This window comes from Zeus faber (genome assembly GCF_960531495.2).
Source record: "Zeus faber genome assembly, chromosome: 7".
Taxonomy (NCBI): domain Eukaryota; kingdom Metazoa; phylum Chordata; class Actinopteri; order Zeiformes; family Zeidae; genus Zeus; species Zeus faber.
Window position 1 is genome coordinate 7,308,339 of NC_137203.1, and position 25,814 is coordinate 7,334,152.

A 25,814-nucleotide genomic window follows, 5' to 3' on the forward strand; every position below is an offset into this window, starting at 1 on the left:
ACTCCTCACAGCTTTTAACGCCAGTTCGTCAGAATAAACCAACTTTTTCTTTTTTTTTTCTTTCTTTCTTTCTTTCTTTCTTTCTTTCTTTCTTTCTTTCCTACCGTTTCTCTTCCTCGCCCTCGATCCCGTCTCCCGGACGGCTCCCCAGACATGGGCGACCTGTTTGATCCGTTCGGTATGGGCTCCGGCTCAGGTTCCAGCCTGGGGCCGTCCCGGCAGGCCTCGGGACCCGACCTGTTCGGGGACCTGCTTGGATCCGATGGTGCCGGTAGCGCCGGGTTCGGTCCCGCTCCGACCAACCCTGCTCCATCTACCAACTCCAGCCTCTTCAACCTCAGTAAGGAAGGACGGGGTGTTGAGACTCATTTATGGATAGAAAGATACAGAGAAACAGATTTGGAAATGGATACTGGGGCTGTCAACATTGGCCAAAGGTCACGTTCGAATATTCCTTCTGGAAAAACACGTCAGTTTGAATATATTTGAATATCTATTACAATTTTAAATGTTACAATTCGACCACTTTTCAGGCTGTGTTATTGCCCGTTAGATCCACAAGAGGGCAGACCAACACCATATAATACGAGACACATAAGTGGTATAGGTACAATTTACAATCCGTAAATTTGCCGTTCGCTGAACAAAGACTGAAGTATTTGGTGTCAGCCGTTGGGGTCCGCACCGGAGAGCAACGGACAAAGCTCGCTCACTTCGCGTGGGCGTATATGTGCAGCATTTTTATTAAAAAAAAAAAAAAAAGATCTCCTGAAACACCACATTTTTTCTGATTAGATTTCATTTTATTTACTTTTTTTCAATTCAAACAGCATTCGAATATGGAACCATTGTTTGAATTCACTAATGGATAGACAGACAGATGGAATTGGAGACGGAATTTGAGAATGATAGACATTGATAGATAGATAGATAGATAGATGGGTAGACGGGGCGATAAAATAAAATATATCTAATTCCCTTTTCACACCAAAATTTGCGGTTTACCCGGGTTTTTTTTAGACCCGCTAAAAATAGGTGTTTGACACCTTTCCAATTGCCAGGAGAAATGCCATTTTATTTCTGGTGCGTCACGCTACGTCATAAACACGTCGGAAAAGGGGCGTGGCATGGTTCTAGTGTGATTGGGAATAAAACATGTGAGGAGACGGCAACTTAAACAAACAACATAATACTGTAAATCTAGCGGGGGGAAAAAGTATTTTGTGCCGTTCAAAAGAGTCAGATCGTTCATGAACGACTCAACGCTACAGTAGAAGCAGCGTGGAGGAACCATGCACGGGCACTCTGTGCTGCCGGTGAGCTCCATGCTGCCGGTGTGTGTAGCTGCCCTTCACTGTCCTGTGGCGGGGACCGGGGACCGGCTTGGGGTGGTGCTGGGGTGACTCTGAGCCCGGCTCCCCACACTCACAACATTTCATGCTCCCCCCCATGCGTGGAAAAGAGGCCAAAATGAGCGGGTCGACCTGGGCGTCATGTTCACATCAGAGCTGATCGGAGGTGGAGCCGATACAAACCTGTGTTTTTCCTTTTCAACTGATGACAAATGCTGGATGTGAGCGGGTGTTACCGGGTTTTTGGTGCAGTGGGAAAGGGTTATAAATTCCCTGCAATCTAAACTGTTGAGTGCAAAATTTGGCTCCACGAATGTTAGATTTGCACTTTTTGTCAGCAGCATTTAAGATAAATATTATAACAAAAATGTTATTACAAACCACATTAGTTAGGTCGAGGTATTTTGTGGGGAAAAAATATGTGCAAAAAAAACCTTAAATAAATAAATGAAAAACATTGTGGGGACCCTTGTTTTCATATGTGAGGTATGTAGTTCTAGAATCCACCTCATCTCAGTGGGTGGGGTAACGGTCCATCCGTCTGTCCTTCAGATAAGCTGGGGAAAGACCCTCCTAAGATGACCTCCTCTGCCAGCCAGCCAGACCTGCTGGGAGGGTGGGACAGCTGGTCTGCTGGCACCACCGCTGCCATCGGCACCACAACCAGTAAATCAAGTTACACCAGCACAGGTATGGCAAGGAACATGCATGCACACACACACACACACACACACACACACACACACACACACACACACACACGTACGTACGTACTGTATCCGTACGAGAAAAAAAACAAATTTCTGCTGTTTTGGCTTTTATGGCACTTTGCGTGTGAAGTTATTTATACTTTTAAACAATATCATCACTGTGTGTGTGTGTGTGTGTGTGTGTGTGTGTGTGTGTGTGTGTGTGTGCGTGCGTGTGCGTGTGCGCGGCTACGTGTGTGGCTGCTTGTGCGGCTGCGTTTGCGGCTGCGTGTCTGTGTGTGTAGCTCCTGGTGTATCTATCTCCAAGGCCAAGTCCCAGACTTTTGATCCGTTTGCAGATTTGGGCAACTTGGCGTCCAACATTCCAGGTCTGTTTTTTTTTTTTTAATGATTATTCATGTTTTTTTGTTGTTTTTTTTTTACAAATTTTCTATAAAGTAGAATCAAAGAAACAGAATGGGATAATCTATTAATATAGTTTTGATATTATTAAGGAATCCTTCAGGGCTCGGCACTAGGTTTTTGAAGCGGTTGCCAAGTTGGCAACTGTGCATCAGTTTTATGTTGCCAAGGTGAATGAACAGAAATGTATTTTTTAGTTATATTTAAGTTTGTCTTGCTTTAAGGTAAACGCTGCAGTTATCGACTTGATGTGTTGTGTGTGTGGCAACATCTTACAATGTGAGACATTTTAGGTCCCTTCGCCTTATTATGATGAGACATTTTAGGTCCCTTCGCCTTATTATGATTAAACGACTGTGAATTTATATTTAATTGAATGTTGACTTGTCACCGCAGCAAGACTATTATATATAACCACCAGCCTTCATTAAAACATTTATCTAAAGCTTTCTCCTCCCGTTTCCACCAGGTTCATCTGGTCCTGCTTTTAGCTCCAAGGCTCCTTCCTCTTCCTCCTCTTCCTCCTCTTCCTCCTCTTCCTCTTCTAAGCCTCAAGGCCAGTCCTGGCCGTCTTCCAGACCCGGCTCGGGCCAAAACAAGGCCTGGATGTCTGCGTCTGGATCTGGATCCGGGTCCAAAGCCCAGCCCTCCGCCTCGTCCTCCTCCACCTCTCAGCCCCTCAAACCCAACTACAACCTCAACTTCTCCAGCGTGATCGGGGGGAGGGAGGAGAGGGGGGTCCGTGGGCCGGGATTCGGTAAGACGGGAAAAAGAAAAGAGGAAGGAATTAATTATTATTATAGGAATATTCATATATGAATGTGAATGAATATAGTGAATATTAAGAAAATATTCACTCAAGCTGACTATTGGATGACCTCTACACTTTCTCTAATTTATATCTGTCCAGCTCTGTATTTCTATCATAGTATAAGTTTTGTCACCCTAAAAAATGTTTATTATTTTTATTCTCATGATTGTTGTTAGTGTTTCTGAGCTGTGTCCTCTGTGCTGCGCTCCAGGCCCCAAGCCCAAGGTGAAGGAGGACGACTTTGAGGATCTTCTCTCCACGCAGGGCTTTGCCTCCAAATTCGACAAGAGGGGGCCCAGGACCATCGCCGAGCTGCGGAGGCAGGAGATCACCAGGGACATGGATCCCCTCAAGCTGCAGGTATCGAAAAAGCCCGAAAAACACATCTCCGTCGCAGGTCCGACACGTGACGTGAATCCAGGGTCATGTGACAGACGTGTGGCTGGCTGGCCACAAAATAAGTAATAGATAATAATAATGATTTTGGGCGCGGGAGGAGTGACGCTCCAGTCTCAGCCTCTGCAAAACAGACATTAAGAAATCTCCCGAATGCCTCCAAGATACTCTATAAAGCTGATTGGTGGCCGCGGGGAAAGGGAACCGCAATGTCATCTGCAGCCGGTGCGTGACCACGCCCCTTGGTTCGCGACCACGCCCCTTGGTTTCGCGACCACGCCCCTTGGTTCGCCACAATTATCTAATGAAAGCACCAATAGCCATCGTCAAAATATCATCAAATTATCGCTATTTGGCCAGAAATATTGCGCATTTGATTTTTGCCGTTATCGCCAGCCCTGATATCCAGCCGTCGCTTGAAAGGCTCTTTCACGAAGGTACTGACTGACTGTTGTGTTGCCATGTAGATCCTGGACTGGATCGAGGGGAAGGAGCGGAACATCCGGGCGCTGCTTTCCACCCTGCACACGGTGTTGTGGGAGGGCGAGACGCGCTGGAAGCCGGTGGGCATGGCCGACCTGGTGACGCCCGACCAGGTGAAGAAGTTCTACAGGAAGGCGGTGCTGGTGGTGCACCCCGACAAGGTACCACCCAACCAGCCCAAATGGGCCGAAAAATTCCGTCCCGTTGAACGTCACTTTCTTTTCCAGAGGGTTTTACTTGGGGCTGAAAAAGTTGGATATTCTATTAAGTGGTCAATTAAACAATTATATATTTTTATTTAAATTATTTATTATGTCCGGTTTTGTTTAGTTTGTATTTTCTTTTTTAACAATTATTATGTTGATGAATTGATTGATTAGTGTTTCAGGCTTTGAAACACATTTTAAAAGTAATGTTCAGCTGTTCACCTTTTGGATCATTGTCTTGTTGATCGATTAATCATTGACTAGAAAAATAATCAACTTAAAATGTTGTGATCAAATACTCTATTTCGTGATCTGTAGGATTTTCTTATGTGTTTTGCCATAATTTGGCTGGTGGTAGATTTTGAATGAGAATTTTTATTATTGTAAATTTACTGCACAGATTTCAGCAAATTGCAAAAGTATTCAACATTTTAATAAAATGTCATTGGTGTAATGTTATGAAAGTAACCATGAGTTGACCAAGAAACTGGAACTCATCCACCACATTGCTCTCTCTCCCCCGTCTCTCTCTCTCTCCCTGTCTTTCCCTCTCTCTCGCCCTCTCTCTCCCCATCTCTCCCTCCCTCCCTCCCTCCAGGCGACCGGCCAGCCCTATGAACATTACGCTAAGATGATCTTCATGGAACTCAATGACGCCTGGTCAGAGTTCGAGAACCAGGGTTCCAAATCACTCTTTTAAAAAAAACAAAAAAACAAAAACGAAAAACTAAAGCGAAAAGGACGGAGACGACGCGTTCTGAATCCCAGCTGGTCCCAACCGGCGCGGGTCGGACCACATGGAGCGGGAAGTGGACCGGGCTGAACCCTGATACGAGCTGGATCAGATGGGATAGGACTGTGGGGGTGGGGTGGGGTGGGGGCGGGTGGTGTCCTCTCTGACATTCCCTTCACTTCACACTCCTCCCTCCTCTTGTCTTTCTCTCTTGTTCCCTCTCTTCTTCATCTGAGAGGCTTTTCAGCTCACAAAATAAAAACTACGCCTCCCTGACCCACGGCCGGATGCCAAGCGTCCAGCCGTCAGGGGCTGACGGACAATCACACGGAGAAAACATTGAAATCCAACAGGAAAAGACTTTGCTTACCTTGCGAGGTGGGGGGCGGCGGGGGCATGTTAAAAAAAAACCCAACACAGTGCATTCTGGGACGAATCGGACGGCGAAACACGTCTCCGTTCCGTCCCGAGGGAATCTCCGTGTCTTCCTCGCGGCGGAACGAGCGGACAAAACAAAACCGGCCTCTCCAGGCTCCAGCTGCTGGCGACGGCATCCCATAACACTGCTCTTTGAAGCGGCCTGCGGAGTCTCCGCCGCCGCCGCGCCGTTTTTGGGAAGGTCGAGTCCGGGGCGCCGTCTTGTTCCGGCCCGGCGGCGCGGGATCCGAGGCCAGGGCGCCGCGCTGTTTCCATGCCAACCAGCCGGCAGCTGCAGCCTGAGCCCTGCAGTGAGGACGCAGAGAAAACAGAGGATCACACCAAGTAAAGTCCACGTGGAGTTATTTTTGGTTAACGGTATCTGAATAGGCGTCATCATGGAATAAAGACTCACTTTTCAGCCCAAAAAAAAAAAAAGCTGAGCCGTTACCTCAAATTTGGCACAAAGTGACATCTGAACTGTTGCAGGGACTTTTTGGGGGATTTCAAAAACCCGAAAAAGTCGTTTTCGTCGGTTGGATTCTCTTATCATTTTTTTTTTTTTTTTTCAAATTCGTAAGCGGAAACCCGGAGGCGTGGGGGGGGGGGAATCCGGGTACAGGAGGCGAAACTCCGCCCCGGGATTTTGAATCGACCCCCGGGAGGAGGGGCTCCGACGGCGCAAAAAGGCCGCGAGGCTTTGACCCCCCTGGACCCAGAGTTCGCCGCCCCCCCCCCCCCCGCGGAGGTCTCTGCATCATCAGGACCGGCGGGCACCACTGACGGAGGCTCCCTCCCGGGAACGACGCGGGGCCGCGGCGTCCGGGGAACGTACGCCGACGCTCAAAGCCAGGCTGGGGTGTGTCTCTGGCTCCCGACACCTGATCCGAGTCCCCCGTGGGCGCGCCCTCTTTGGAGCCGGCGGTCGTCCTGAGGGAGCGGGTTTCTGACAGATCCTGGGTGGAGATGGCCACGCCCCCCCCCCCCCACACACACACTGACACGCTTCCTGTACGCTCCGCAGGGGGTGCGTCTGCTCAGCTGACCCTTCCGTCGTCCTCGCAGGGTTCCCTTCCCCTTTCTTTTTTTTCGAGCCCGAGCGACGAGCTCCGCCCGCCGCAACGCTGCATGCCCGCCCCGGCTGGGAGGGGGGGGGGGGGGCGACCGCCTCTGACCCTCTCCGTGCCTCCCCGCCGTCACGGTTACCAACTAATAAGCCCCCCCCTCACTTCATCTCTACATGCCCCGCCCATCGCTGGCGCCTTGCTGAGTGGACGGCACGGCTGTCAGTCATAGGAGATAAAAGGTGAAGGAACACGGAGAGAATACGGCGATCCCGTCCGGTCGCCGGTTCTTTGTTTTGTTTTCTTTTTTTTTTTTTTCTTCTTCTTCTTTTGAGATTTATTTTTATTATTTTTAGATAATTATTTTGCCTTTGTATTGAGGTTTATATGTTTGAGTCTTGTCGGCTTCCGTGTAACCGTCACCTTATCATCACCAACATTATCTTCACCGTCGTCTTCTTGAATTGGCTTTGTCGTGATCAAAGAGTGTGTGTGTGTGTGTGTGTGTGTGTGTGTGTGTGTGTGTGTGTGTGTGTGTGTGTGTGTGTGTGTGTGTGTGTGTGTGTGTGTGTGTGTGTGTGTGTGTGTGTGTGTGTGTGTGTGTGTGTGGAGAATCCATGTAAAACGCTTTCCTTTTGATTATATTTTAATCCATTTATGTTTTGCAAAACTTTTTTTTTTTTTTTTTTTTTTTTTTCAAAATGGCCTCTGATCTTTTCGGCTTACTGTTATGTTTTTTTGGGTTTTTTTTTTGCTTATTTTATTTGACATTGTACCTCATGGACCAATAAAATCACTTGTTTTCTTATTTATTTTGTTCTGGGGGGTTAGAATGATGTGTATTCATGCAGATTAATGCCATAAGTTAATGATAAATGACCAGATAATATATGTACTGAATGTGTTGATGCGTGAATGAGGGACAGTTGGTTCATCCGAACAAGCTTCTTTTTTTTTTTTTCGGTTCTTTTTCGCTTAACTGTTTTCATTCCAAAGTATCACTTTTCAAGACGAATGTGCTTTTATAAAAATATATAAATGTATAAATATCTTTCTCTCTGGGGTGTCAGATATGCTATTTTCATTAATCTTTTTTTTTTCCTGATGCTGTTTTCATTTATTGTTTTCTGCCCGCCTTCCATTTCATACCTTTTTTTCCTGCTTATTCTGTTTAATTTGAAGGTGAATTGAAGTTGTCTGAAAGTATTTCTTTTCCTCGAGATTCCAGCGGGATGGGGGCCCATTTAACTTCATTTTAAAAAGGAGGAAAAAAAAAAAAAAAAGAACTTCCAGTGTTGTGCAGTTCTGTTGAGACTCACTCGGACAGTATCAGATCGACAGTATGACTATAAAGAGACTTAAAATTACAAAAAAAAAAGACACGTTGGTGCCGTTCACAGAACCAAACTATACACCCTACTAATATGAATGTAGATTTCAATGCAAAAAAAAAAAAAAAAATCAAAATAAAACTTTTGATCTGAGGGGATTTGTATGTATGTATGGTGTATTCCTCTGTGAGCATGCAAATGTTGCTTATAAATGAGGTAGGGCGCTTGGGGGCATGGCCTTGCTGTGCCCCTTCACTATGGTAACGGTGGCGTCGCCTTATTCAATTTCATGGCTTAGTCGTGGTCTGACATCAAGGTGGTGTTGGCTTGGTCTAAATATGTTCATTTATGGCTTTAAACATTTTATTGCAGGTGTGGCTTTGTTTTGGTCCTTTTGTTTTGCAAATGACATTGTGGGCGTGGCCTTAACAGTCAGTGTCACTGAACCAACCAGGAAGGTATCCATCACCTAATTTGAATATCGATATAAATGTGGCCTTTTTTGTTCCTTCACTATGGTGATGGGGCGTGGCCTTATTCTTTCTCCATTTGCGTTTTTGCGTTACCGCCCTCTTTGACAAAATGCTTTACCTAAAACCTGTTCCTTTCCGATCTTTATTATTGCTATTGTGGGCGTGGTCTAATTCTTGCTGTGTGTCCGCCTCCAATTGTCATGCTGCACTACCGCCGTCATCTGTTACGAAATGCCACCGCCTATGTGGCCTGTTGGGTTCCTAACGTAAGGTGTGCTCCAAATGAGTTCCTTTCCAATCCTTTACTGTTTTGTTGGTTGTCGTGGCCTCAATAATGGCTGTAGTATTCACCCAGCCAATCAGAATTCACTGTATATTGCGATGATAATGGCACGGCGTGTTCTTATGTTGTTCCTTCGCTAATGGGCCGGATAACTTTTGAACGGTAAATATGCTGTTGGGGGGCGTGGCCTTGTTTTGTTCTGTTAGTAGTAGTTGCAGCTGGGACGTGGCTGTTTTGTTTTCACTATATGGTGGAGGCGTGGCCTGAATCTGTTCCCGTCCAACCTTCAACATGTTATTGGGGTACGGCCTTGAGTTGTTCCTATATTTTTGCTAAGGGAGGCGTGGCCTACTGCTGTTTCTTTCTGACCGTCACCATGCTGATGGGGGTGTGGCTTGTTTTGCTTTGTGTCTCGAAGGTGTGTGGGCTAAATTCGATTGTCCATAAATGCGATTTGGATTTCTCGTTTCACTGCGGAAATGGAGGCGTGGCCTTGTTTGGGTCCTTCACTTATTGGCCAAATGTCTTTTCAATAGTCAATGTGATATTGGATCTAAATTACTTAAGAGCCTTGGGGGCGTGGCCTTGTTTTCTCCTGTTGCTGTGGCCTAATTATTCTTGTGTTTAACTGCAGAGTTGCATTACCACTTGATGCTAGATTCAGTGGGGCCTTCATCAGACGTCGTCCTTCTCCGACAGACTAATTTAACCCAAGTTGTTTAACTTTGTATGTTAAAAGGTCAATCTTTTTTTTAAGAAAAACCCCCGAGTCACAATGAATAACAGCTTTATTACAGAGACGATGAATTCCAAACTCTCAGTCATCAACACATAATCACACCCAGGTCCCCCAGCACGGGCGGTGGTCACAACACGGGTCCTACACTGTACGGACTATGATAAACAAGAATTAGAAAAGGTGAGAAAGGGAAAGAGGAGAGAAAAAAGAACGACTCTGACCTTCCACTGTTCCCGTCGGTCAAAATGACCTCAATGTTAAACACCTCGTGTTGATCAGCCCTCGCACGCACTCTTTAGAACAAAATGGGCTTTCAGGGACTGGGAACGGGTTCTCAGCTGGAACCGCAGGAGAGCCACAGATATGGAATCAAATAATGGTCATTATTAGTTTGAGTTCGTGAAATGTTTTGCAGCTATAGAAATATTTTGGGCATGTGTGAAAAGGTTTTGTGCACACACATTTGCATGTGTATAAAGTTTTGCTACAAATATTTTTGCCAAAAATTGTATAATTTGCATGTGTCAAGTGTTTGCTACCAATACAAATTCTGTAATTTTCGTGTGTAAAAATGATTTGCTACAAATACTTTACTCATACAAATCACATAATTTGTATTTGTAGCAAATACTTCTTACACATATGCAAATTATAGAATTTGAATCAAAAATATTTGTAGCAAATACTTACACACATGCAAATTGTATCTGTGTGCACAAAACTTTACACTAGGCATTGCACAGGCTCAAAATATGAGCATTATTTGGCTCCTTTGCGAACGCCTCATTTAACGACGTGTTAAAGGCGTTACGAGAAGGTTGACACGAGTTCCAAGTCGTATGTTCCGTACTCTTCCGTTTTATTGGTGATGGACTTTCTTGTCATTGAGACACATTCAGAACAACGTGGGTACGCGTCAACACCGGCCGTCACGCCTTTAACCCTCATCACAGTGACATTGTGTACAGCTGCTCTCTAACCGGCTCTCCTCCCGACGGCCCAAGAACCAAATGTGATTCCTTGGCGTTCGTGACAGATTATCTAGACGTGTCCCCCCGGCAGCAGCGGCCGGGGTTTCAAAAGACGGAAAGAGAACTCGAACCGCCGGGCCTTAAAGAGGTCAACGGCGGTTCGTTGGAACAAACGCTGCAGTCCCCACATTTTGAGTCAGTTGCTCTCAAATGTCAAAGGCACTAGATTGGGGGAGAGGTACAGGAAGGAAAATGGAGAAAAATGGAGCACGATGAGAAAATCACGACTTCGAGAAACGGGTAAAAAGGGCAATGAATCCAAAAGAAAGAAAGTTCTCCGAGTCCGACAAACATGGCCCAGGTAACAAACTATAACCAGCGACAGCCTTCACACGCGTTGTCTGCATGTAATTGTAATTATTCAGAACCATTACACACGCTTAATGCGGGCGCGGGTGGGATTTCGGTGAAAGAAGCCGTCATGGTCGAGTGTGCGTTCGGTCGCCATCGTGAATGTGGCCGTTTTAAAGTGTTGATCTGGCGGTGAGGAAAGCCCCAGCCCCAAAAGGCACTTGAGTGTGAAGATCCTTTTGGGTTTGTTTTCCTGGCAGTCCTGTGTTAAAAAAAAGAAAAAAAAAAAAGCCCTTGCACAAGGTGGAGGTCCTGCCGCTCTGCTCCCGGAAAGACCTTCTGCCTTGACATTATGAATGAAGGGAATCTGCAAGTACAAAAATATATATATTATTATTTCCAATTTAACAATCGTGGAACTGTTATGTTTGAAAAACAAAATAGAGTCGGAGGAACTGCCAATCTGGTCCCGAACGTTTCGGCTCAACACAGCCTTGAAAATCCTTTGTCTACTCTATTCATCCTAAAATCTCGCCGCACTCTTCAAATATCTTCAACATAACTTGAATAATAAAATGCAGGTTGGGTTTAGCTGTTTTTTTTACAAATTTCTGTTTCAAACAATTACATTGGAATGCACAAAATAAAACATGCCGGTACGTGTTAAATGGATGGTTGTCTTTCACGGTTTTGTCCCGTCATTTTGAGTTTATATGCGCGAACGGAGAAATCACTATTTGGTCTCATTGTTATATCTGCGGTACGTCATGACAAAGACGTTGCGTGATCTGATCGAGCTCGCCCGACAGGACAGCTGCACATGTGGCCCCGCCCCCTAACCTATGCCGCAGATCAGCGGCATAAGCGCTTTGCGGCAATATTTTACGTCAAGGTGCTTTACGTCACCTGCACGGGGGAGCCAGTGTAAACAAACGTGGATGAGTGAACGTGGCGCGTCGGGACATCACTCATTGGATGGATCATGGGTCATTATGAGATTTGTCCTGCGCTACCGTGCCCCGGCTCCATAACGTGAGTGTTGACGAGCGAGCCGGTTGCGTTTTAGTACATGTAGAAGACACAGGAAGCGTTCGATCGCAACTATTGGCCCCGCTGCCTCCCAAATGTTTGGAGCCAGATCAGCGGTCTCCGTGGCAACATATAGTCCCTTCCACTCTATGACAGAAGTCCAACCCAGAAAAAAAAAAAAGTCATAAGGTTCTGACCTGCTTGGTGTGGGCGTGGCACCTCAGTGCAGCGCTTCCACTGGGACAGCACTTTCCATTGAGAGCTGCAGCGCAACAAACAAATGAGTAAGTTGACATGAAAAAAAACAAAACAAGTAAAACATCTCTGGTTTGGATCACGTTCTCCACACTTTTCTTTTTGTAAATTGCATATCACTGCTACCTTTAGGTTTTTGCATTTTTTTTTTTATGTGCGAATCTCTCAGGTTGAGTTGGGAGACGACGCGAAAGCCCGATATCACAGGAGATGTGTGGGGAACACTGGGGTGTCTGGTGGAATCTGCCCACTGCTACTTCCAATCCCAGTTCAACCAGTGCTTTAAGTGGGGAAAACCTTACTGATACAAAGTTTAAAAAAGGATGAAGCGTTAATGCAGGAAGAGGGCGTAGCGTCAGGCCTTACCGTGGTGGTGCACTGCATGGTCTCCGTCAGCTGGGTCATACATGACACTTCGGTGGCGACTGGATCGATGAGGTCATGTGACAACACCTCCACTGCGTTCTGAACTTCAACGACGTCCTGGAGAGGGAGACGGGTGAGTTTCAACTTGTAAAACTACGGAAGCTTCATGTTAGAAATGGACGTTGGCGCTTTAAACGTGTCGAGGCAAAGAAAAAGCGGCCGAGCCGACAGAGAACCTCCCGCCCGGGTTCTCACCTTCACGGTGTCGAGCTGGACCTCTGTTACTTCTTCAACCTGGAGAGACCCGGGAGGAGGAGGAGCGAATGATTAAGGTGCAGGGCGCTCTGCTCGAACACTAGGTGGCGCACCAGTCAATCAGAACCCAAGCAAACTGAGAACAGCACAACTCTGAATCCACCAGTTCCATCTCGCGGGAGCTAGTTTCGTGCTGATTCGAGTTTGAGTGCTTCCTTTACGGTAAAATCCTGTCAAATTATATCTGTTAATTGTACAATTAAAAAGTATAGTAAAAACAAGGAAAGTTAAATGCAAGTCTTAAATACAAGAGAATACTTTTATTATATATGTTAATATTTATTATATATAGTAGATATTTAGAGAAAATATACAAATATTTATGTTTTTCTTGTCTATCCACAATCCATCCTTCCATGCATCCTGTGAATCTTTACCACACCTCCTGCGTTTAATTTGAGCTTGAAAGGTTCTCTCTCTTTTCTTTAATTCGGCACGTTGAGGAGACGAGCTTGCTCTGGCATCCTCCCCATGTGCGTTTCATTCCTACCTGTTGGACCAGAGTGGACTCGGACTCTGCCATGGCAGCTTCCACCGCTGGGACAGACTCTGTGATCACAAAATCATCCACCACAGTTTCTACAACCTGGAGGGGGAAAAAAAGGGAGAGAGTCGTTCGTGTACCCGGTAAAAATACTTTCTAGAACCGGAGCGGAGGAGACGAGCGTCGTCCTCCTTTTGCAAAGGGCTGCAAATGTTACCGACGTAGAGGTGTTCTTTACCTCTGTAACCTCGGCGACGGTGGATTGGACCACCTCTGCCTCCACAACTGGAGTCTGTTCCTGGAGAGAGGGAGCGAGAGCGAGTCAGCAGCAGCTTGAACACGAGTTACGTCAGTTAATGTGACGATGACGATGCTGAGGTGGAACGAAGGGGCCTTGCTCCGTCTCGCTGCGGAGACGAAGGCAACGCTCACATGCGGCTCGTATTTGCGTCACTCACCACTGGGACGTCCGCTGATACAGCAGGAGCATCCTGAAACGAGAAAATATTTATTGTTATTCATCTTAAGAAATTTTTATTTAATTTTTTTTTTTTTTTTCCACAAAAGTTTGAATGTTTGTAGTCATCGTGCATCGAGGGAACCATTACGTCACAGAAGCGCGGGCGGTGCAATTAAAGGTAATGGCTGCGGTGTGACAGCACCCCTCTTTCGGATACTCGTTACTGGGAGTAGGAGTGAGAAGTGGGAACTGGTGAGTCAGAGGTTGGTGTATTGAAGCAGTACCTCTGTGATGTCAGCAGGCTCCACGCTTTCTACCACTGTCGTCTCTTCGACTCTTGCCACTCCGACCGTCGTCTCTTCGATTGCTGTTCCTTCGGCTCTTGCCTCTTCGACCGCCGCTTCTTCTGCCGGAACCGGCGTTTCCACCCTCGTCTCCTCAACGACCGGGGCTGCCGTGCCGGCGGTTTCCTCGGCGACCGCTTCCGGTTGGGGCACAGACTCGGCGACCACCTCTACGGACTCGGACGCAGTCGCCACCGCAGCCTCCGCGACCGGCCCTGCTGCCGGAACCGACGCGGGTTCGGCCCCGGCCTCGACCTCCACCGACTCGGCTGGCGCCGCTTCAGGCGCCGGTTCCTCGGGCATGTGGGTCACTGGCTCTGGCTCAGAGAGCGCCTCGGCAACGGCCTGGACCTCGACCTGGACGTCTTGGACCTCGACCTGGACGTCTTGGACCTCGACCTGGACGTCTTGGACCTCGACCTGGACGTCTTGGACCTCGACCTGGACATCTTGGACCTCGGCAGAAGCCTCTTCTCCTGCTGTGAGCTCATCCTTGACTTCAGTCTCTGGCTCGCTCACAGCCTGCGTCTGCACGGGGAAACACAACCAGAATGACCGCCGCTCCATCAAGACCCTAAAGGTAACGACCTGACAGGCGGTTGCCGTATGATAGTAGTAGTAATATTAATAGTGCAGAGAGGATTTTGGTTTGCAGTCATGTGGCGTAGTCCAGTCAGATCTTTCAAAATCATCAAAAGGGGCTTCGTGAAATTCTCCTCCTAATTAGCAGGTATCTAAAGAACTCTTCGGCCGTCGTTAGTGACCCCCGATCGCCCCACTACCAAGTGCTTCCCCTGAACCCTTATAAAACCTCCCTGCATTGACATGATGCGTGTGGTCCTCCATCGATAGCAAAGCTCCCTGCCCGAGCAGATATGAAGACAGGGCGGGAGACTTACCTCTTGAACTACTGTGACCACGACTGGAGCTTCTTCAACTTCAACCTGTGACGTGAAGGAGAGGAAATGGAATTCAGTCCAAGACTAAGTAGACAACGGGCTTTGTGTGTGTACAAAATTTTTAGCGTTTACTTTACCTCAACTTCTGCCGGCGAAACTTCCTCAGCCTCCGCGTGTGGAGGAGCCTGAGAGAGAGAGCGAGAGAGAGAGAGAGAGAGATAAATGAGTTCTTGCCTCAACGTTTCATATATAGTTCCAAAAAATAAGATATTGACTTTCCAGTACATTCCCGATACAAAATCAGGATATCTTTGAGCCAACACCTTATCCTCGGCGAGTTTTGTAGCAAACAAGTTCATCCCAAAACAATCAATTTATACAGGGACGTCAATTCACAGATTATTCAAAGTTCCACTAATAGGCAGAAAGAATTCCCTTTGCATTTCTCCGTGTACCTCAAGGACCCCTCAAAACCCCAATGTGTCTGCTGACTCTGCATTGTTTGTTTTTTGTCCCCCCCCCCCCCAAGTCAGCTTTCCAAGTCCCTGTCGTCGTTTTGGAGCTGCTGTGTGATTACTTTGAAGGTCAGGCTCGGGGAGGGGCGCGCGGAGCCTAAAAATGTGCTCGCAGCAAAATGCTGTTCCTAACAAGACTCGAGCCGACAGAACGTTGAGGTGTGACAAACTGTGGCATTTCTTAAGCAGGGAGGGAGAGAGCGAGAAAGTTGGGGGATGGTTTACGACGTTCAGCAGAAAAAGAAGGCGGGGTTTCACCCAAAGGAAACCAGACTCGAATCATGAATCATACGCTTGCATAAACACAGAGGGGGTCCACGTACGCGTATGTTGAACGCACACAAGCACGAGGTTGCACTCGTGCCAAATGGGGATACGGGGGCAATTTGGAATCTTCCGACCGTCAAAAGCGACCAAATTCTCCAGTTTGGATTCGTCAAAGAAAACCGATCAGGAGAGACGCAAACCTTTTCCCCGGCGGACAGTGAAAGTCGCCGTGGAAAAGCGAGCCCAGGGAGGCCTCTTATTGTACTGAGCTCATATCAAAGCAGGAGGGCGCCGGCAGGATCGGACCCCGCCGGGTCTGCCGCTAGAGACCACCGCACGCCGGGCGCATTGCTGCCATTGGACGCTACGGCTTCCGGTACAGTCGATCAACGGGTCGACGGTACATGACTCCACCTAAAGAATAAAATCCTCACAAGAAACACTTGATTTCCTCGTCGCTCTAGGAGATCCAGCTCAAGTAAGAGGGTTTTTAAAATGTGATTTGGAACATTCTGGGGGAGGACACCCGCTTCAAAACGGCCGCCACGCGAACTCGCTCGGCGCGTCGCGCCACAAACGCCAGAATGCGTCATCCTCCCCCAGCTCAAGGCGTGGAGGTTGCGCGACTGACCCAGATATCCCAGCATGCACCGAGGCAAAAATGCCCTGGCAGAGTGAGCACGCGTTCTAAAAAACACACATCTTGATTTTCAAGTCCTTGATTCCCTCCGACTCTTGTTTTCTCACACTCTCCCAGGGATTACTTTAGAATGGCTTCCTTTTGTCTGCCTGGCAACACCACTTATCGCCCCAGTCAATTCCACCAAGCGTGTGTGTGTGTGCACTGTTCAGTCAGGTGTGTTGAGCAGTACCGACAAGCACGGAGAGCAACACATGAATATTGCAAACGTCCGCCCCGTCGGAACAGTCAATTATTTAGCCCGAGCCAGCGCCGCTCTCCCCTCCTCCGAGGACGTGAGGGGGGCGCGGTGCTTTTGGTTACAGCTGTCTCTGGTGCGGCGACCTCCTATTATCCTCAGCAGGCGCAAGCAGGCCCCTGACCAAACAGACCAAGAATTTGGGTCGCCGTCCGTCAGCGAGGGGCTAAGAATAGAACCGTAACCCTGGCAAGTGGTCGGTTTAAAAGAGACCCGCCGGGTTTTCCCGGTTTGGTTTTGCACCGACTGCACATGGCGTCAAGGTTGTTTGCATGCGCTCAGTCGGTCAGTGATTTTAAGTGTCTGTTGTTAGATGTGATTTATACCGTAGTCGGGGAGATAACAGCGGCCGTTATTGTTCACCGTTTTGCGGGTGACCCCCTGAAACCTCTTCGGGACCCCTCGGCGGTCCCCAGACCCCATGTTGACAACCACAAATCTTGTCAGTCGCAATCAAATCAAACAAACGGGAAAGACAAAGAGAAGAGGTGGAAGTCATTGATAACAGTTAAGGACACCGAATATGATCTACAACAACACTCTTCAGGCGCCAGGTCGCTGCAGACCCCTCCGTCGGAGCTCACGCTTTAAAAACGAGAGCTTTAAATTGATTTTGCCGCCGGCGATGAGGGGGAGCCGAGAAGGAAGGGAACGAGGGGACAAGAAGGAGGAAGGGAACGAGGGAACAAGAAGGAGGGAGCGACAGGAGAACACCGTGTCCTGATCCCAGCGCAGCTCTCCTCTCCCTCATTGACATACAATGGAGACGCAGCGTCCCAGAGCAGCCTTCTGCCGAGGAGAACACCTTGTACCGAGACGCAGTGGACTCGCTGTCCCAAAACGGAGCTCGACACGCCCTCGCCCACATTTTTTTCCACCCCCCCCCCCCAAATCCACCAGCGGAAATGCAAGGATTCCTCACTTTTGGAGGCTTCCAGGAAGGGTTCTGCCCCGTGCGACAACAGAAAGGAAAGCACTGCCGGCCTTTCCAACGTGTGGATGTGGAGCAAAGGAGGTAAAGAGAGAAATTAGAGCAAGAGAGCGAGGAGTCAAGGGGGCAAGAAGAATACACAGAAAAGGGAGAAAAGAAGGACAGAAATAATGAGAGAAACAATTCAAGGGAGACCGATTTGGAGAAATGGGAAAGGTAGAAAAACACAAAATTAAAAAAAATAAACAGGCCACAAAGAATTCATGAAACGTGAGTGAGTTGGTATTTTAACTGCCCCCTACAGAGGAAAAGACTGGATGTAGCAAACAAAGCCTTTCTGTCTTTTCAGAAAAACAACCCCATAAAAAGTGGTGAAGTAACGCCGCCGGTGATGGAGGTGGAGGAGGGGGTGGAGTTCGCTCACGTGCCCCCTGCACAAGGTGAATCTTTTTCGAAGGTGAGGAAACTCTGAGCTTCTCGGTGGAGACCAGGAGGCAACAGGGAGTAACGGTCAGGTCAAACCGGAGAATGCCACGTTAGAATCCAGGTCCAGGCCAATTCCAGCTGAGATTGCAAGATGACATTCACCGATGGCGGCGCCGATGTTCATCAAGTGGTTCCCCACACCCAGACTGTACTTGGGTCCAGGTATAATAACGGCCCATTTTAGAATTTGATTTTAATTAAACGTTTTTATCCGTCTGAGAGAACGACGCCACCCACGATTGATTCTGCAGGACGGGGACACGGCTCCCCGCGGCGCTCCGTGCAGGAAGTGATGCTGCGTTCATGGGAACTACGAAAACTGTAAGTGATGAATCTGTATGGGCCCAGCATTTCACCAACGGTGCGTCCCTAATAAGTAATAGGTTTTGTTCGCTCTTCAGCTTCGGGGCTCTCAGCACAGTTCACGACATCTTGCTAAGCGAAACAGGAAGTAGCTGGTGTCCAGATGGACGGACGGACAGAAAAAAAAGCTGCAATTACAACAAACTGACCAGGTTTGCTTTATTCTCAGTGTAATGATCGGATGAACACCATAGTTGGATATCAATTAATGCATCTTTAAATATGTTAATGAAAACTGCCTGTAAGCTGATGACCAGCCCCAGCGATGCCAACGCCAACGGCTAAACAATAAAGTATAATCTCACACACACACACGGGTTGGAACCCATTTGGCTCCCGGCGGCCACGCCCCTCTTCCAACATCAGGACAGTAAAAACTAAAGGATCCTCCAAACTCTGACTCCTCCCACCGACACAAAACATGAACCAATGAAGGGAGGAGGGTAGCAGGATTACAACTCTCCCCCATCGGCAGAGAAAGCGGGCGCACGGGGCCCTTGTAAAAATAAAAAAATATATATATTAAAAAAAAAAAGGGAAGGGGGGCCCTTGCGGACAGAGCAGAGGAAGGAAGAAAGAGAGAAAGAATGGAAGGAAAGAGGGAAGGAAGGAAGGAAAGGAGGGTGAGATAGATAGTGTGGGGGCGACAGGCATAGAAGTAAATGAAAAGATATGGAGGAGAAAGACGGGAGAGAGGGAGGCCAGAGAGAGAAAGAGGGAGGGAGGGGATAAAAGGGGAATTTTGGGAAGGGGGGAGAGAGCGGAGGTACAAAACAAAGGGTGAAGAGAAGGAGGAGCAGCAGGAGAGACGGAATGAGTTTTCGAGCGGGGGGGGGTGGGGCTGGGGTGAGCAGGAGCAGAACAGGCTGGTACAAAATGTTCAGTCTCAGCGGGGGGACACGCCCACCATTTCAGCCAGTCACCGCAATAACACACCTCCTTAATGGGTGGGGGGGGGGGTTGGGGGTGGGGGCTCACCTGGGTCTCCACGGCGACATCGTGAGGTTGGGGGGTCGCCCCCCTGGCGCCCCGGAGCCAGCTGAAAACGAGCCCCATTCGAACCGGCTGCTCCCGAGGAAAACGACGCACTGACCGACCGGCTGCCCTGCGTCGAACTGAACGCCTCCTGAGATCCCTCTCACCCCACCTCGCCGGGCTGTGGGTGGGTGTGTTTGAGCGTGTGTGTGTTCGTGTTCTTATATGCGTGCCAGGTGCAGGGTTTGCGAACGTGTCCAATACAAGCTCAAACCGATCTCGGTCGCCCCCCAAAAGATCCGCCGTCTCAGCCGCAGCCCTTTTCCGTGTGTTTGACCCCCGTGGCCGCGGACGTTTGCGGGTCTCGGAGCCTCCTCGTGTCTGCACGGGTCGGCGGCGCGTGTCCGTTCAGATCTGCAGCAAGGCAGTTAAAGAAGCTGAGGGCCAACGAGGCGACGAGGGGAAGGGAGGGGAGGGGAGGGGGCGGAGGGTAGAGCTCAAACCAAGCCACGGAGATGAGTCGCCGATCCGGCTTGGACTCGTTATGTCAGTCTCGGGCAGCTCAAAAGGTCAAGGCGCCGCACCGCGGGGGGTTGTGCGGCTCAGCAGGGCACCCGCGGCTGCCGGGGGTGGGGGGGTGGTGCACACCAGTGGTTCCCTCTCATACGTAAGCGGGAGCACATCGTGTCCTCGCACGCCCATATTAACACGCAGACCGTGCGCCGCATGGCAACAGTGCATGCTACGTTACGTGTGTGCTTACGTCCAGGCTACCGGGATTGTTGACGGTGTGGTCATCATTCCGCAATTGTTCGGCAAACGGGAAATTGCGCACCCTTCCAGTACGGGAAATCTGCATGACATCACCTCAACGTCTATTAACAGCAGACCATTAAGCACAGAGCATGTTGCACGTAAACAGCACATGTGGTCCTCATGTCGGACGAACGCGCTCAACGGGTTTTCTGCAACGGGGACAACGTGGATCGAACACACGCTCGCAGAGTTCCCCACGGCACAGCCCCCACAGCAACCAAAAAAACAATTCAAACTCTCTGTCTCTCTCCATCTCCTCGCTAAATGGAACATGCTGTTCCTTTTGCCCTCAATGCACCCCCCCCCCTCTCTCCAATAAAGAGGGCCTCAGCCACATGCCAGCCACCATTTGCACATTTTTATTTGCACATGCTCTGACCAAACAGGCATCTAATCCTGGCGAAACGAGAGGTAGGAAATTATATCTCTTACTGCTTATCTTGCCGCTAAAAATGGCCTTCCCCAAATCTGGCCCTTACAAACACATGGACGCCTACAGTCACTTTATGGAACCCATTCCACAGCCAGAACCCCACCAGAGCTTACTGAGCAGTAAGCAGCTACAGACGTGTTCTGGGAAAGGGCAGTAGAGCCGACACCCAATTTGTTAAGTTTTCAGTTTGGCACACTGACAGAAACAATGTATGGTTTCTCGCTGAAGCGCTCGAGGGATACAAGTCAAAATGTCTAACAGGTAACAAGGTTACGTGACCTTTCTTGAGTCTACTTACAGAGAGCTGATATCCAAATTACCTGGTAAGACTAGATTAACCTGTTAAAACTGCGTTGTGCCACGTGTCATCGACAACTGCAAACAAGCAGTGGAGGCCATGAGGAATGCTCAGAGGTTCTCCACACGGAGCACCCCCCCCCCGCAAACTCGTTGCTCAAAGAGGAAAAACTGGTTGAAGAGCCCTGGTTAGTGCCATAAACCAACAACGACCTTATTTAAGGGGCCTAACTGCCCCCTTTAGAACCTTGTAGGAACACTTCATGAGCCAACCACACAGTCACAAGGCCCAACCACTCCCGCATCCGACTTCATCGAACTGAACCAGCGCTTACCTCCGTCACCGCTTCTGGAACGGTGCTCTCCGTCTCCTCGGACGTTGCTTCGATAGTGGTAATTTCCTCTGCGATCGGCGCCTCGACGACCCCAACTTCTACTGGAGCTTGTTGTTCCTCGGCGGGCGCGGCCGCCTCAACCGGGGCGGCCGCTGTGATGGGTTCTACAACTGGCTCCTCTACGACCGGCACGGGCGCTGGCACTGGCGCCTGCACGGGCACGTGCACGTGCACGGGCACCTGCACGGGCGCCGGCACGGGCGCTGGCACGGGCGCCGGCACGGGCGCTTCAACGACGGGGACGGCGACAGGAAGGGCCGCGGCAATCTTTTCCGGTGCGGGCGCCGGGGGTTTGGGTTTGGTTGCCCTCTTAGGCGCTGCTGTGGGTGGAGCTCTCGGGGCGATCCCCGGCGTGGCTTTGGCCGGCGGGTGGGTCGAGTGCTGCTCCTCGAGGACTCTCCTCAGGGCTTGCTGTCGGGGCAAAAAGAAAAGAGGTGGAGGCGGGTGAAAAGTTGTCCTCTGCTCATGGCATCCGTTCGCTCAGAAGAAACCTGCAGACTGGTCCTACGATGCAGCCTGCATTAGCACTCTCTAGAAATGCAAAACAATGTAAATAGTTCAACCATGTCAGTCTAATGTGGTACTCTTGTTTTGTGCTCTTATTTCTCGGGAGCTCTGTGGGCTTCATTAGACGACAAAATAACTCAAAGCAATGGACACTTTTACAGCAGAAAAAAGACCAACGGGACAAAAATGGTGAAGATTCCGATTTTAGGCATTGAGAGGGGACGGGGGGGTGGGGGGGGGGGGGCACAGGACTGGGGAGGGGTGCGACTTTAGCACTTCTCTATCATCTGGAATACCAGGGATGCCATACCAACTAGGTTCAACATGTTTTTCTCCACGCAGGGCTAAAGCCTTGCAGGGGTTTATGGGAGTTTTAGGAGTGCAGACAGTGGTGCCGGGGGCTGGACAAACAGCGAGTGGGCTCGGGCGAACGAGTTAGATAATGGGAGCGAGCTGGCCGAACAAGAGCGATCCTGACAGGTCTGATGAAGCGGGAATGGAAACCGTGTGAGTCAGCAGGGCCGCGAGCTTCGGACAAGGCCCCCCCGGGGCCAGACAGTGGGCCTAATCGCATCATAATCAGACTATAATCACATTACAATCACACCCCCAAAAGGACGCTTTGTGGAGAGAGCCTTTCAAGCATTTATACGGCACCACAAGCCCCTCTAACCAGGCCTGTGTGTGTGTGTGTGTGTGTGTGTGTGTGTGTGTGTGCCCCCAAGTGTGTCCTCCACACATGTTGGCCTGTGCCAAGCCCTCCAGCGTCAAAACAAGCCCCCACTACTCTGCACAGCATTAGCGGGCTCACCTAGTGTGCAGCCGAATCATAAACTTGAATATAAAAAATAATAACCGTTACACAGATACTTACACATGCTCCTTAGAAATATTTTGCCCTCAATCTAAGCCAAGTCCACAGTGTTAAGATGAGAGGCACTTTTTGTGAACGCTTGCACTCCGATACAAAATGCATGCGCGGGAGCTGATGAGCAGGGAGTTCTTGGAGTGGGTGGCAAGCGTCTCGCTCCCCTCATCCCCCTCCCCGTCAGACTGATACGTCTTGGAGGGTGATAACGCAAAGCCCTGGACGATTTCTGGGGACATTTTTATCTCTGCGTCGGTGACAGGCTCTGGGAGAATTAAAGGAGATTGCGCAGACTCCAATCTGGCAACCCCGTGCAAGAGATTCCTACGAGCAAAACATTACCAAATACAGGCCTGTAGGAGTCCACGGTCACGAGACGAGCCAGCGTGGCCGGAGCCAGAAAACGGAGTTATGGAGAAATGCAATTACCTCCAAACTCTGCAGGACCGCGGTGAGTAAGACAAGGTATAAAAAAAATAAAAAATAAAAAAATCTGTGGGCTAACGCAGCATAAACAAATAGTGTTTTGTTTAGTCAAGGAGAGAAAATACAGAAAGTGCAGATTGGCTTTAACGAAAACCATACGCCGAAAAGAAGAAAAAACAGTTCTTTGTTCGTAGGAGGCCTCATGGTAAACAAAGCAGGACGTGACGATGAAGGGGGGAGTAACCTTTGACCTCAGGCAAAGTTTGAGATTCCTTCCGACACACACACACACACACACACACACACCTCCCCTCCTTTTCCCCTGCAGCCCTCTGGGTGCCTAACAGGGCCTTCCAGTTTGGTGCAAGGGGTGGGAATGGGTTTGGCTGGCTGAGTGGGACACATGCATCCACACGTGTAGCCCTGGGTCTATCGTTGCGCCTCACAGATTTGTATTTATTTATTTATTTGTTTATTTTTACAGATTTTAGAAAAAATATCTGAATAACAAAGTGGGTGTGGGGGCAATAACACCCATGGCTCCTGAATTTGTACATTTGCATATAAAAAGATCCCCATTCTTGATCTTGTGTAAATGGTGCTTATCACACCGATTCAATATAATATCCATATGAAATAATCAATTACCCATTATATAAAAAAAAAAAAAAGTATTTTCCTATACAATAATATTTGCATTTCACGTTGCGCAGGGTGTGTCCATAAAGCACCACTGGCGCGCAGGTAAGAGGGGGTTGGAAACATTTACACATTTATTATTATTATTTAATTTTTTTTATTATTTTATTTTTCTCCAGCAGAAGGACTGAAGTAGTTAGTGCTTCCACAGAACTTGATAGTGAAATCGGGGACTTTTACGCACGACCCACATCGCAGCTGGTGCAATCAGAACACGCACCGATGAAAGAAAGTCTGAAAGAAGCAAATTATTCCCATGTAATGATAAGAAGGGAGAAATAAAAGCCGGGAGAAGCTTTTTTTTTTTCAAGTCAATATTAAAGGGTAAAAAGGCAAACAAGAGGAAACCTCGCCATCCATACGCGCGTCTCCACGCGGACAATGCGTAATGCGCGTCTGGAGACATTTTCTGCTAATAGTGTTAAAAAAAAAAAAAATAAAAAGCAGGAAAGAATAGAAAACGATTTAGAAAAATAGCAGCAGTAGTTTACAAAGAAAAATAAGTCGTGCTTTTTGTTCGATGGAGAGCCCAAACGGGCCAGGGGACACGGTGCGCGCGTGGACGGAATGTTCCTTTACGCGCCGGGGAGGATTTGGAGATTCTTTTTTTTTTTTATTATTTATTTTTTTATTTTTCCTCCCGATAAGCAAATTGGACCAAACTGCTCCGGGCTCCGCTCACCTCCTTCCTCGTGCGACGCTTGTTCTTCTTCCTGTTGCTGGGCATATCGGTGCTGTGGTGGCGGGATGGAGAGAAGGAGAAGGAGCGCGGTGCGGCAGCGGCAGCGAGGCGGCCCCGGACGCGGCTGATCTTTTATAAAGCTCCCTGCGCTTCTCCCGTCTCGGCCCGGGACCAATGGGAGGACGGGATTAGAGGCGGCTGGGTGGGGGGGGGGGGGGGGGGGGGAGGGGTGTGTGCTCTGCTGGGGAACGGCCTCCCTCCCCCACCCCCACACACACTATCCCGCACCCACACCCACACCCACACCCACACCTCCACCCACGCCAGCAAACACACGACAATCGGGATGATTGGGTTAAGTTGGGCTTCACCTGCTGGATGGGTCACGTGTTGTTTAAGATCTCAACAAACGTGTGTGTGTGTGTGTGTGTGTGTGTGTGTGTGTGTGTGTGTGTGTGTGTGTGCGTGCCTGCCTGCGTGCGTGCGTGCGTGCGTGCGTGCGTATTCAGAGTTGTAGTCAGACCAGTTGGGGCCAGTTGCCAAAAAGTACAAATCTCATCGTCCTCTATCGGTTTAGTGTCTATATTTTGTGAATTAAATATCTTTAAAAATAAAAACAAAACAGACAGACAACATAAAAAAAAAGTCATTTGATTGAGAAAAAAACCCCAACACAATTTGACATTGATTACATTTTAATGTCTTTCTTATATACTTGTCACTTAAAACCTGTTTCTCAAATGAGTGTTAATAACCTGAACCTCCAGGCCGCACGGCGGGAGGTGAAACATCATCAACAAGGTAAATATTGGTCCTCTGCAAACGTATTTTGTAGTTCCTACTGCTTCTCACTTCAGTTTAAGTCAACTACAAGAGAAGCAGGGGAATAATAAAAAAAATAACTAAATGTATGGCCACCTGAAAATCTTCGATCCAAAATAAAGACAGATACATCTAAAATAATAATAATAATAATAATATTAATAATTATTATTATTATTATTATTATTATTATTAGAAAAAAAAAGATAAATAAATTAATAGTAAAAATAAATAAATATAAACACAAATCAATAAATCCCAAAAAAAAAAAAAAGCCCTTCAAGGAGGGTTCCAGAGTTGAGCAGGAAGTCTCCAGTCTCTCTTGCTGACTCTGCTTGTAAAGGACAGTGGAGATCAACGTGGAGAGCGGTGGGGAGCGGGATCCGCCCTGTCCCCGCGCCCCGCCGGAGAGATAATGAGATTAAGAGACATTTGCCACTCATTTCAGACCCTTCTCTGAGAACCTGCCACACCGTAGTGCGCACGCACGCACGCGCGCACACACACAGAAAAGTTGATT

General features: G+C 48.5%; 2 protein-coding genes across 2 annotated transcripts in view; one reads left to right on the top strand and one right to left on the bottom strand.

Moving 5' to 3' along the window:
* The window catches only part of gak (cyclin G associated kinase), a gene marked incomplete at its 3' end in the record, with an annotated part of 38,908 nt that extends 33,848 nt beyond the window's left edge, over positions 1–5,060 (top strand). The window contains exons 23-29 of the mRNA XM_080003203.1: positions 152–340; positions 1,905–2,042; positions 2,347–2,430; positions 2,934–3,221; positions 3,487–3,635; positions 4,139–4,315; positions 4,959–5,060. Coding sequence (XP_079859329.1) covers positions 152–340; positions 1,905–2,042; positions 2,347–2,430; positions 2,934–3,221; positions 3,487–3,635; positions 4,139–4,315; positions 4,959–5,060 — 1,127 coding nt within the window. The remainder of the gene's footprint in view (positions 1–151; positions 341–1,904; positions 2,043–2,346; positions 2,431–2,933; positions 3,222–3,486; positions 3,636–4,138; positions 4,316–4,958) is intronic.
* Positions 5,061–9,431: 4,371 nt separating this feature from the next.
* On the bottom strand, positions 9,432–24,583 carry LOC307232942 (uncharacterized protein). The gene is made up of 12 exons (XM_080004156.1): positions 24,473–24,583; positions 21,231–21,701; positions 15,012–15,059; positions 14,875–14,919; positions 13,916–14,503; positions 13,630–13,662; positions 13,410–13,469; positions 13,178–13,273; positions 12,628–12,666; positions 12,373–12,489; positions 11,949–12,013; positions 9,432–11,089 (listed from the first exon to the last, which is right to left on the bottom strand). Exons 1-11 carry the CDS (start codon positions 24,515–24,517, stop codon positions 11,972–11,974), a joined length of 1,584 nt encoding a protein of 527 aa, XP_079860282.1. The 5' UTR covers positions 24,518–24,583; the 3' UTR covers positions 9,432–11,089; positions 11,949–11,971.
* Positions 24,584–25,814: the final 1,231 nt, after the last annotated feature.